We start from the raw sequence: 13,049 nt of genomic DNA, 5'->3' as shown, positions 1-13,049 counted from the left end.
GAGATGTGCATGGTGTGACCACACCCAAACAAGAATACGGTACGGGGTTGGATAGCCAGTAGTTATATATGTATTTAGATTTTCCTGTACATATTTAGGAAAATCTATGCATTTAAAATTAGGCGGCTTTGCCGCACATAAAAATAAATAAAGTCAGTTTTTAATTCAAACCGAAAAGTTAATTAGCACTGGGTTCAGGCTGTAATTACTTTTGGAGTAAGCGGATTGCGATCCGCTAAACTCGTACTTGTTCTGAGTATCGAACGAGAGGTCGGTGACCTGACTTATGCTTCCTCAAAGCGCAAAGCTACGGCAGCCCCGCTGCACACTTCCAAACTAAACTTCGGTAGAAAAGACATAACATTAATGGCTAAAGACAAGGAGATTGTTGATGTTCATTCCGTATAGTCAGACTTATCGGGTGCACTTCAAGCTCTATTTTTCGCCAACAATAATGAGATGAGGCGGTATATGTCCACGGGTTGTAAAAATTTACTGGCGCGATGGCGGCATGCCATCTTTTGGGGAAGACAACTGAAGTTAATTCTTTGGGCGGTCTTTAATCAGATTTGGCTTGCAAGACCTCTTGCATCCATTCAGTTACTTCGAGGATGCGGATAATGCGGCAAAAAACGCGTATTATAATATTTGTGCCGCGAGACCTTGTTGAGGTACCGGATGTGGTAGCTATCATAGCAATGGACCTCGGTCATACTAAAAAGACAGTTAGATTATGTGCTTTGAGGTCACGTTTTGTGGTACTCGCAGATGTTACATTTAAGTAAGTACGCAAATTATTTGCGTCATTTGATCTCTAATCTGATATGTAGGAATCGTCGGACTCCCAAGCCGGATAGCTTGAGCGACCCTTGGCGGAAAAATGTAGTTTCAGTAGATGCTTAGCGCATACTGGAAAATATCGATGTTTTGGTGCATATCTTGGAGATCGAAGGCTATAAATTTAATCTGCCTGCTTGCAAGAAAGCTGGTGATCACTTCCAGGATTGTTAGATGATAAATTCAACGTGATAGGATTTATGAGGCGGGTAAATGACTCGAAAGGCTTAGTAGCGTCATGCAATTGCGTTCCACGTCCAAAAGAGAACGAAGTTCAACGCGCGAAGGCATGAGAAGCCGTTTACAGATACAAAATTAATGCGTTTCGCTGCGTGGTGTCTGTTCAAAATATAGTTTTTTGCAAGGTTTTGACAGCGTGAATATCGATCTCTTTCTGGACTTGCATTCGAGATGTGATCTCAAGCCAAACGTAGCGTGGTTATAATTCCATTAGCCGTGAATGAATACGGCAGTTATATGTGTCGTGTGTCGCGTGTTGTGTACTTCCTTCTCGTGGAGCCTTGACTAGAAAGCTGACACAATTATGACGTGGGATGAAGCCATAATACAGGACATGATACTATTTGAATAATCTAGCAACGCTTGGTCAGGGCTCGAGAGGCAGAAGTGATAGAGCGGCACGGTCTTAGGGTTAGACAGAGCTGTCTTATGTCGTGGTTTTTGTAGTGTATCTCTGAGAAAAAATGACAATTGTAGTTTCAATCAAGTGTATCTAGTGAGTGGGTAAATTAAAGCGGAGATCTGAGACGCCCCACGCCAGAACCGGTGGAGTGTAAGATTGACTGTGTAGCATTTTGCTGTGCCAGGACAGATGGAAACTAGTGATTATATGTCAGAATTAGCAAAACAAGCATTGAGACTAACTACGATGTATTATCATTTATTACAACATATTGGTTGTAATGAGTCAGCATGAATTGCGACACATTTTCCGTGCTGAGTACAAACGGTCTATGGGTTCGTGAACAGAATGATTGATCACTCATGAATAAAGCTATCGCGTGAGCTCAAGGGGTTGTAACTCTCCGTCGTCACAGCCGGCTTAAGCTATAATGAGCTTGAAGCATATTTTAACAGGATATTTGCGTAACATTGAAGACGATAAAGTCATCAAAACGGCTTGCTCAATTCCGGTAGAGGAAATAAGCTCATTTTTGCAACCACAATCGCACAGCTAACTGCTTGGAGTGGGATGGCAAATCACAAGGACCTTCGGGGTCTTTTACCAGTGTTGAATATTCAAAGCGACGTGGTGACAACAGACCCGCCAAGCGTTTTGCCTCCAAACCGAAGAATACGTGATAAAAGCAACCTAGTTACGAATGCAAGTACGGTGGCTTTTACTAAGGTCACTGTGCAATGGTCTTCTGTGTCAAGCATAGAGCAGAATTGGTAAGAGGGGTAAATTGCTCTTACCCGGTATCGAAAAATTGAATCAGAAATGCTAACGGCAGGAGACAAATCGTGCATGCATACAATAAGCCAACTGAAGTAGCCATACCGGCACAAACGCCGATTCAGACAAGATCCACTACAGAACATAATATTTGATCGCATGTTTCAGTGCACTTGACCTAAGGGATGGGTACTTTGAGCTGTTAATTGGAATTACCGAAATTTATCTCATTGCGGTGCGTATTGCAAGCAAGATGCTCTGGTAGTGGCTTTCGTTGCTTCAAGGGTCTAACACACCAGCGACGTCCAAACGACAAGTGATGCAGCTGTTTAGGCCACATCGTGCCTCAAACCAAATCTATTTCGACGCTATTTTCATCCTAAGTCGTGTAGAGTTTTGTTTTTTGAAACGAATTTCCACATTAATCTTGCGATTATAGTTTCCAAGCGAAGTGCTTAACACATCCACATCTAAACTTTGTGAACAGCGCTCGAGTGATTGCGAACTAATTTTTCAACACAAACAAGTGTGACTTTGGTCCCAGTAAATTTCTATTTTCATTTCAGATTCATCACCTCTTGGAAGACTACACTTAATAAATAACATCGTATACTGGCTTAAGCCGCAAATCCAACGCGATCTAAAGAAATGTGGCAAATCAAGCTAAATTCTTGCACAAATATTCTGCAAGAATTTGTCCAAATGGTACTGCCCATCGCCAATCTTCAATTGGTGCCGAATTGTTGCATAATAATCGGCGGTATTTGAGTCAATTAAAGAAAGCAATTGGTTCATTTAAATATAACTCAGTCAAACCCATATCGGCTGATTTATGGCGACTGTGACGCTTCCACCTTTTTTGTACGATAGTCGTTTCTTAAGGTGGATACAACAGTCCTGACCGCAGAATTAAGTTTAGGTCTCACATGCTAAATAAAGTGGAAAACAACAACCCTGATTACGAAGATGGAAAAAATCGCAATAAAGATTTGATCATGTCAATCTAGGGGTGCATACTTGACTCAAAGTCATTTTAATTGTAATTGTAGCTCATGCGTCGCTGACACAGCGATGTCGCCAGTCAATGCTACAGAGGACGACAAAATGTTTACGCATTTGCCAAGGATACCTTAAAGGTAAGTCAAAAGCCGGGTAGGCTGAATGCGGTGCCAAATGCGTTATGGCATCAACCCGAATATGATCATCAGCAAGTCACGATGGTGATGCCACCAATTATTGCACTGATACGTATGATGTACATGTTAGACGCAACATGATTTGTGACACCGAAATCGCTAAGCGACAAAGCGTCCGTATATTCTTTGTGCATCTTTATCGAATTGGTTGGTCATACCAATGAATTAATCTGAGTGTACCTATGCCCTCTGCGACCAACTCAACACACAGCGTATGATGGAACCTCGCGTTGAGAATTTTAAATACACAAATCTTTACGAGGCATATGTACCCTTCTTGGAAATCATTCTCGAGTAAAAAAGACGCTTAGTCACACTAGTAAGTTGTATACTCGGGACCCGGCATTACTAAATAACAAAGCACCAATATACGTACAACCAAAGTGTACGAATAAGTCTAACTCTTATCGCACGAGCTGTCGCCTTTGACCAGTCTGTCGGTTTTAGTCAAGGTGGGGCTCGTTGACACAAATTCGGTTGCTGTTATCAGCCTTATAACAAATTTACGGATTTCGTGTCATTAATGATATGCGTTATGCATCGATTGAGCGACGCTATGGCTGGGAGTCAGTATGCAAACCTGCCGATTTTTAGAGGCTGATGAAGGTATAATGTGGTGGATGAAAGGCTACATAGCTTTCAGTAATATTACCTACACATGTAATGTCTGCGGTTTATGATACTAGGTTGTGAACCCGCTGCAATGCACAACGGGATTGAGCTACACGTTCAATTTCTCAAGGTATGCGAAACACATCCTGTTTGTTAGTAAGCTTATCAAAGCCATATTAAAATCCTGCTTCTATAAGCTAATCCGATGCGAAGGGCTATCTAAAAAAGCTTAAACTATCCTTTGTAGCTGAGCTACCATTGGCAGTAGGGCAGCGATACGGATCTGACGCGCTAAAACGTCCGAAGCCTATTCGTCGGATGGGACTGATCGATGACCAAGGGGTGGCATACCTCAGCGTGGAACGCTTAATGAGGAACGGAAAGTTCGCCAGGATTGTCACCAGTAACTCCAAAATGGCAAGGGATTTTGAGGTTCCACTTCGGCAAAATTGTCTTAGAAGTGGCACGAACGCCTCGCGCTTAATCTCTTCCAAAAAGTAATCAGGGTTGCTTCCTGCAGTGCCCTTTTATCCTACTACCTAGTAGAAACCGACCTTGTTGCAAGGTCATTGCTGGGTCAGTAGCTGTTAACATCAGTATAATGGAAATGAGCTGGGCCATCTACTGCAAGAATTTGTGATGATGTATTTCACCTCGACAACTACGTCGTGCCTGTAGCTTGCAAAGTCAGGAAATAAATGACGTTTTCATCCAACCTATTCTTTTAAAAAGCCAATGGTAAAGCTGTAAAACAGCTGCAACGTTTTTCTTCATCTAGCGCACGAGGTGCGATGTTCTTCGGCACTTTGACAAGCAATAACATTTGAAATTAAAGTCCAAATGATGAGTCCTTTACTCGACCGCTGATTCCTCTGAGCGCAGGTGGTGTTTCTGATGAGTCCTGACTAGAAAGACAGAAAGCTATTAGAGTGAATTTCGAGTGCTCTTTCACTTGCTGACTAAGCAAGAAACCGCATACATACGCGTTGCAGCTGTGCAGTGGAGTTCTAGGAGCTTTGAAACTAATGCACACTCCTCACTTCGCCAAAATTGATAAAAATCTTAAAAGACTAGCCGGTCCTTTACTCGCTTAGCACGGAAGAGATGGCAGTACGCCACATATTGCTAATCAAGCAGCAGCAGCAGAGAACAATCTATTAGTGGTTAAAATCTCAAACATTCTTAATTGTTTCGGGAGTCAGTTTTCTCCGATAGTCGCGGTGGTCGGCTTATACGCTCTCAGTAGCGCAATCAGATCGATTCCGTCCACGCCTTTGCTGCTCTAGAGCAGAAAGGAGCATCATTACATAAGGAGATAAAGACGATACTTCATCTACTTTAGAATGATCCACGTCCTAATAGCTCGCAAAAACGGATAGTGGTGCAACTTTATAGCCCACAAAGAGCTTAAAATTGGTTTGCATTTTATTTGGTATTGAAAGTGTGACTCGAAAACGTTTAACTAGGCTGGTGAAATATGAGATGTTACGAGGTCGCTCTTTATTTTTTTAGACTGCATTCACTGCATATATTGGTAGGTTGACAGCGTATGATAATTCCAATCCACCAACTTCATATTTTGTTGACTTCGGCATCGGGGCAGAGGTGCAAGGTACACGTTCGCATGCCAGCCACACGTAAGAAGCAAAAATGTATATCGTAAGAAATAAAAAGTATTTATTCTATAGTAGTCTTTACGTGATGAAATTTAAATACCATTGAGCTAGTAGAGTAAATACTGTGAATTTCGTTAGAGCCCTCAAGCTCTGCTCTCTGTTTAGATCACAAATTGTGCAGGTGTATTCTGAATTTCTCAAAGGCTTAACTCATCGCTTGTAGCTCGTTGTCATGAATTGGAAGCTTTTCTCAATTTATTCAAGTAGGAGATATTCCAACGCAATGACGCGTTCAACATTGATATCCACTGATCGTAAAACATGGTCTATTGCGCGAGTCGAAACGCCGCAGACGACATGAAGTCGCTGGTGGTCCAACCGGAATACGGACACATATGCGTCATGTATCAGTTGCGATTGAGCCTTTTTATGAAATCGTTGCATCCTATTACCACGCTGTAACCCTTTGACATAACAGAGAGCAATTCATTTATATCGAAGACATCCGTTCTCCCCCTCGCACTCACCCAGCCCTAACGAGATCTACCCTCTCTAAGGGAGGGATATACAATGTGTCGGTACTCCTGAGTCAGCACTACCGTATGATGGGCCGAACATTAGAAGGTGTGAAGCTCCATGTGAGCGAGGGGTCAAGGAGACGTAACCTCTCCTCATTATTCCAGGCTGAAGCTCAACTTCAGCTTAAGGTATTTTCCGTAAGAGTATGGGTAAGCAATCGCAAAATCACTAGACTTATACAGTTATTGGATTGGATCTACTACTTTTTCACAGATTATTCTGTTATTGAGAACCTTCGCAGAGAAGTAGACATTCATTTTAAATTTAGTGTTTTTTCGTGAAGGCCGCACTATGCCTACGGGCACTCAGCACATCCCCGCGAGAGCTTGCCGATCAACCATGCGTTGGAGTTCGGTCATTTGCAGGTGAGGGAAAGGACATGCAAGGCATCATGAGTCGTAGTGTTACAGATGTAACGTCTGTGAGTACCACGATGCAATCCGGTAGCTAGAAAACCACCGCCTTCTTCTTAATATTGGCTAAGGTACATCGACTCTGGTATGTTAAAGCGCCTCTAGCTTTCGTTCACGAGCCGTCTCTCGTGAAGCAAAAGTGAGCACCACATTAAATGCGAAATCCACCGCTCTTTTAAAAATATGAGTGACGACTGATAAATTCATTGCGAGCACATCTTTTTCCAAAAAACGGAATGATAAGTTCTAAACTTAGACATAGCCCGTTAAACCCCTTCCATAACGGGCGTGCAAATTTCGATCGCATGCCGCCCGTCAAATTAGCCGAACCGAGCACTAGCGATATTTTTCGCGTCAAATCTTTCCATTCGATATAACCTAGTTCACAGAAGCACCACACGTGCGAAGCTATTCTTGGGTGCGCCTTTCAGCGTGACGATTTCAAGCTAGGTGTGCTGATGCTTTGTCAGGAGCACGGCCGACCCTATGGCCATAGCAATCTCTCATGTCCTAATTGAGAATTTTTTCATCGTCGTCCTCGATGGGCTGGACGCTTATTAGAGCCTCGCTACAGGAGTCATTTGTGCTCCTGATCGAGGCTTTTTGGTGGGGGTTATTACCTGCGAATATTATATCTGGTGAAGGCATCAGGTTCCCCACAACTGCTTCCGACTCTTAGACCATCATGTAACGTTTTGCCTCGGGACCGAAGAAAGACAAAAGTGTGTCAAGCGTGGCTTGATGTCACGAGAATAGACATGCGAACAATTCGTGCTCCATCCTCGCAGGTATAACAATCTTTGTTTGACCCGACTGTCAAACTGACTCTTATTTAGACTCAGTCTTCGAGTTGAGAAGCGCTACCGCAAGCAAAGGAGTTGTCATGCACCTTATGCAAAGGAGGTTCGAGTCCACGTGAGCTTATGCATAGCTGATAGGTTGAGCCGAAATGTTTCTAGTTGACTGTTTGCTCTTATGTTAGGAGTGACATTCCTTAAGTCTAGCTTATTTTGATACTTATCATGTCTGTTTTTCTATTTATCACAAGAAAATCCTACATTGGATTAGATGTGTCCTGCAGACTCGGAATTTGAGCTAGGCTTAAAATATAAAAATGCCGTGGTCATACTAAGTTGTATGCAATACCTTTTTTTTATAAACTCCGCAGTTTTCCGCCTGTCTATCACATATATTTTCGGGAAACACATTCTCTTGAAATGCCTTTACTAGGAAATTGAGATTTAAGATATTCATTCGTATGCCCATATGACAAACACACCTCACTAAGCGTACAGCATATACGACTTTATATAGGCCCAAAGGCAAGGCTAACTACAGGCAGGCCATCTCATTCGCCAGAAAAGATGTTTAAAGTGCGAAAGCGGGTGTCACATCACCTGATATATCTATGTACGATCATCCTCTATAATAAATTGATACAAACCGTGATGGTGTTGGAAAAACTACATGCAAGGTGGTGCTGCAAGTTGTGACTCTAGCCATCGAGTCGTCCAACCAAGGTGTTAATTTCAGCCCTTTACATTCTAGGTAAGCCGTATGGCCCAATGAGTCACACAATGGGTTAAATTCACTAAAATTGAATCAAAAACGTGCTTTTTTATTATAATATACATAAATGTTGTAAAATATATTCTTATGACATTTGATATGAAATGCTTTCTAAATATGTTCCAACGTAGAGCAAAAAATGTTATTCAAATCATTCGTGTTGATGAATTGTATCGTTTTGTCTGTATTTTTATATGAAAGTCGGAAGATAAGGTTCGGGCCGTCACCACTAAACGAAGTGAGAGATGCATTCATTGTTTATGACCTCATGACCTAATTGAATATTATATCATAGTAATAATTTAAAAGAGTTAGTACAAGTAAGAATTTACATTCATGACTTCACAGAATTATTTCATCGATTATTTGCGTAGGTAATGCCTTGATGCGGGAGTAAGTCGCCGACCATCATACCGCTGATATAATATTGTTAGTGGATACTATCATATTGACCTGAGCATCGTATCCCAGCGAAGATCTATCATTTCGCAAGGATAATAGGATTCTGAAGGAATATATATATAAGATTTTGAGGTGTCAAAAGTAAGGATTTGGACTTTATCAAGAAATACCTGCAAGCGACTCTCTTCCCACTGATATGCACGATGAAAGCAGCATGTAATGATGTTTGACCTTTAAGGAGAGTTTTAGTTCAAACAAACAAAAGGTAAAGTAACTTTCACTGCTCACTACACTCTTGATTCGCCTACTAACGTCTTCCCAAAAGTGTAACAGCTAAAGTGTATGGAATTTTTCCCGTATCCGAGCATTTTGATCCCAAAGCAAGCAAAAAATGGTAAACTGAACTGACAGGACTCAGAAACAAAGCTATCTCTCGTTGACGTTAGGACGTTTTCGTTTGCACATAAAACACTTCTAAAGCTTATTAAGGCTAAACTATCATGTCACCGCGACATGGTAGAACAAGTTTGTCTTTAAGCACGAACAAGAGGCAATGAGCGTCCACCTCGACCTCGACGACCTCAACCTCTGTATTATACAATGCCAAATTAAGAGCTGTAGCCGGTCATTTGCTTCAATGAAGTTATCTTATAAAAGTGTAAGACGAGTGATGCGCACTAAGCTTTAACAGGCACACTTCACTCTCTGGTAGCAAGGGGTTTTGGAACTCGACACGAGAACGAAAAGTCTTCATCGGGTCATTGCTCCTTGCTTCAAAAGTGACCTTTGATTCTGCTTTGCATGCGTATGAGTCAAAATGCCACGATGAAGCAAACTATAACATTAACATTATCGCATAAAAGACAACAGCAGCATATTTAGTAGTTGAGCGAGCCGTTTCAAAAGCGTGCTGACAAAGTGAGCTAGAATTAATTGCCATAAAAATACTCGTTGCATTGGGTAGCACCTGACCAGTCACGCTTGCGCTTGTCACCGCATGCAGCGTAGAGCTCGCACATATGTGTTACGGTGCTATGGCATGCAAAAGGGTTGTTTCGCCTGCATTCGATCTCTTGAACCATGCCACCGAGCTCGTCCACCTGTGGAACGATGTCGCGTCGAGGCTTCACAGTCATCACGAAGTCGCGGATAGAATTATCGTCCACATCAAAGCGTCCACGTGATAATAACAATCCAGGGCCGGAGAATGATATGGCCGGAGTGTGCGTCTTAGCACCAACCATGGCTGCCATTGCACCACCAAGACTGTGACCAGTGAGCACAAGACGGTCACTCCCTACACGTTTGCGAACTAAGGTCACGTGGTCGAGTAGCTCCGAATACACTGGAGGAGGCATAATAGCTCGAATAAAATTCATAGAGAGCATCTTCACTACAAATTCACTTGGAAGTTGTTTTAAGAAAGGTACAAAAATATTGCAGGCTTGCATCACGCTCACACCGAACCAGTAGTGAAGATCTTCCAAAGCGTCAGTGGCGGTAGCGGTTCCTCGAACGGCTATGACGGTCATATTGATCGTAGGAAAATAAAGCTCAGCCCATACATGATGCCCCGCAGCTTCGTTGTTACGTGAAACGTACTTCCAATCACCGAGCTGCGTGCCGTTGAAACGTTGAGAGAATGACTTGACTTGAACTTCTGTATTCCAACCGTAGATCGAGTCAGCGATGAGAGCAAAATCAACAATATCTAGTGATTCCAAATCCAGTGCACATACAGGATACTGTGCAACTTTTGTCCAATGCATGGGCTTTTTTAACATTGTAACTAGTTGAGTTGCTGGGGCAACAAGAGACTTTGAAGTTGGTGGATACACAAAGAAATCGCCCCCTTGAACGAATGTTCCAACTGCCCATGTGGACGAGAAGAACACGAAGGATAAAACGACGAAGAAAGTTATGAATAATTTGAATGTAAGTCCAAAGATCTAAGCGGAGCGCGTATTAGTATTTGGACAAAATTTTGCGAGGAATATATGGGCACTTTACCTGCGGAAATTTAGCTTGAATTGTATCACCGAGCAGAATAAGGCAAAATCCCATGATACTCCAGCCTACATAAAATGCGTAGAACGAGACTATTGCGCTTAAAATGACGGCTGGGCATAAGATCCGAAGCCGGCGGTCGTAAGAAAATTTTGACCAAAGATTTAATTTATTAAGTCGGCCGCCAATTTTGTGAATGCGCTGTTTGCCTTCCAACGCTACTTGAGTCTCGTTTGCATCGATCACTGAATCGCCTGTTTCATCTGTGAATACTGCAGCATCCTTACTAGCTTTCGTATAATACACTGTGTCACCACAGTGTAATACTTGCGTCTCATTACCTGTTCCTGACGCTAACGCCAAATTAGAATGATCTTTTCGCATAAGACTTCTAAAATTGAAGAGTGCAGCCACAAACGAAAAGAAGATGGTCTGGATTTGTTCCACACCACGAAACCCAATCGTTACCAACCAAAGATGTTCTGCCCGCTTTTGATTTTCTATCTCAAGAAGTTCACGCTGCATATCACGATATCGGCGTCTGTAGTTACTGACAAACTCTCTCATTTTGCGATTACGTGCGCTACAAAAATGGCAGACCATCCAAACGATCAAGTATATCGCCTGTATATAGAAGCCACATTGAATATAGTCTGTAAACGCTTCCAACAACGACATATTAGCCATTGATGAGACCACAAAAGTCCATATCGTGATCACCTCAAAAACGAATGGGCAAATTAAATCTGTAATAACAAGCGTGGAAAAATCTAGTGGAGGGCCATCAAATTGAGTAGCATTGAACTTTACTGTCGTGCTTGCAACTTGAAAAAGTCGTTTCCACCGAGCTGAAGGTAAATTTTCCTCGCTACTGTTTGTGCTGCTACTACTTCTGTAACGCAGTAAACGGTCGTTATGATTGTAGCCCGATTCTTGACTTTGCTGACTCTGGAATTGTAGCTCTAGATCATGTCTCTTCTCGTCCTCAAATTCCTTGTTTTCATCATCAAAAGGATCATCTGTATGAATTGTACTCAGCAAATATTTCGGTCCAGTTGTAATCCAGCCAACAAAGCGCGCCCATGCTTCTTGGTCCTCATCAGTACACCTAAATTTATTGAATCTTTCGTTCTCCAAACGATCGTTGGGCATATTTTGCCGGTGGCGCAAGAAATGAATGCAGACAGAAAGCGATAAGCGAAAATTGGCCAGACATCCCTCCTTCGTGTTAATAGCATCAAGAAATAGACGACTGGACTCTTCAAAGCAGTAGGACAGAAAGATAAGGACGAAAGGCAGAACAGCCAAGAGTACGATGGCTCGTATTGTAAAGAACGGGTCCATTCGTGCGCTGGGAAGATAAATAGCGAAAAAAAATTCCATTAGAAACGTGACACTGAACATCAGGATGCACATGAGCACCAAAAACGAAAAGTATCCCAGCCTAAACTGGCACAGTGTACGATAAAGCTTCCACTCGTTTTCTGCACCTGAAAGCTTTTGCAGCTCTGCGCGTCGTCCTACCAGCGTAGCCATGCGGACATCGCGACTCGCATCGATACCCGCCATTTTTTATCTGACTTCTGTAAAATTTAATTCTGAGCTAGCAGTATCTTCAAGTATGTTGTCATCTTTCTTGTTTCTAGTAAATGAATGGAAGCTAAATCAATCTTACCAAGTTTGTCGGATAGTGTACGTCTTATTACAGTATTACTAGCAAAGCCCAGAAGTAGCAAAGTGAAGTACCATGATAAAAAATCATGATTAGCCTTCTGTGCAAATGAGATAGGAACGTAGTGTATAGTGTACATGACACATAATTCGTGTACCAGTCTGATGTGTAACACACTGGGGTCACACTTACTTTGTCTTTGCGCAAAGCAGACGTGTAACGGGGTTACATGTACCCTGGTAACAGGGGTGCAGCGGGGCTGCCGTAGCTTAGCGCTTGAGGAAGCGTAATTCAGGTCACCGACCGTTCGTTCTATACTTGGAGCAAGTACGAGTTAGCGGATCGCAATCCGCTTACTCCAAGAGTAATTATTGCCTTACCCAAGGCTAATTAGCTTTTCTGTTTAAAATTCAAAACTGATTGATATTTATTTTTTTATCCAAATTTTAAAAGGTTAGATTTTCCTAGATATACATAGTAAAATCTAAATACATGCATAACACTGGCTACCTAGCCCCGTACCGTATGCTTGTTTGGGTGTGGTCACACCATGAACATCTCGTGTAACACACACCTGCTAACAGGGTACGCGTAACCCCGTTACACCCTCCCTCATTAAAATTGAGAACATTTACAGCTCCGATCGATTATTGCCCCAACGAGGCTCGCGTATCCGCTAGACACTACAACTCAATTTGTTGGAATAAAACGACTTCTTTGCTCATTGAT

The 13,049-nt window shown here is 42.3% G+C and overlaps 2 protein-coding genes across 2 annotated transcripts; one reads left to right on the top strand and one right to left on the bottom strand.

Annotated features, from left to right (window-relative positions):
- Positions 1 to 620: 620 nt before the first annotated feature.
- On the top strand, positions 621 to 903 carry PHALS_09372 (uncharacterized protein; the record flags this gene model as incomplete). Its single annotated transcript, XM_024722003.1, has 2 exons — positions 621 to 781; positions 831 to 903. The coding sequence occupies 2 exons, from the start codon at positions 621 to 623 to the stop codon at positions 901 to 903; spliced, it is 234 nt and encodes a 77-aa protein (XP_024571611.1).
- An 8,667-nt stretch (positions 904 to 9,570) lies between these two features.
- On the bottom strand, positions 9,571 to 12,217 carry PHALS_09371 (hypothetical protein PPTG_02661; the record flags this gene model as incomplete). The annotated part of the gene is made up of 5 exons (XM_024721992.1): positions 9,571 to 10,045; positions 10,102 to 10,160; positions 10,233 to 10,301; positions 10,381 to 10,590; positions 10,652 to 12,217. The coding sequence occupies 5 exons, from the start codon at positions 12,215 to 12,217 to the stop codon at positions 9,571 to 9,573; spliced, it is 2,379 nt and encodes a 792-aa protein (XP_024571610.1).
- Between the last annotated feature and the right edge of the window lie 832 nt (positions 12,218 to 13,049).

Source organism: Plasmopara halstedii (assembly GCF_900000015.1).
Source record: "Plasmopara halstedii genome assembly, contig: Scaffold_42, whole genome shotgun sequence".
In the NCBI taxonomy this organism is placed as follows: Eukaryota; Oomycota; class Peronosporomycetes; order Peronosporales; family Peronosporaceae; genus Plasmopara; species Plasmopara halstedii.
This window is presented reverse-complemented; position numbering and strand designations above follow the sequence as displayed.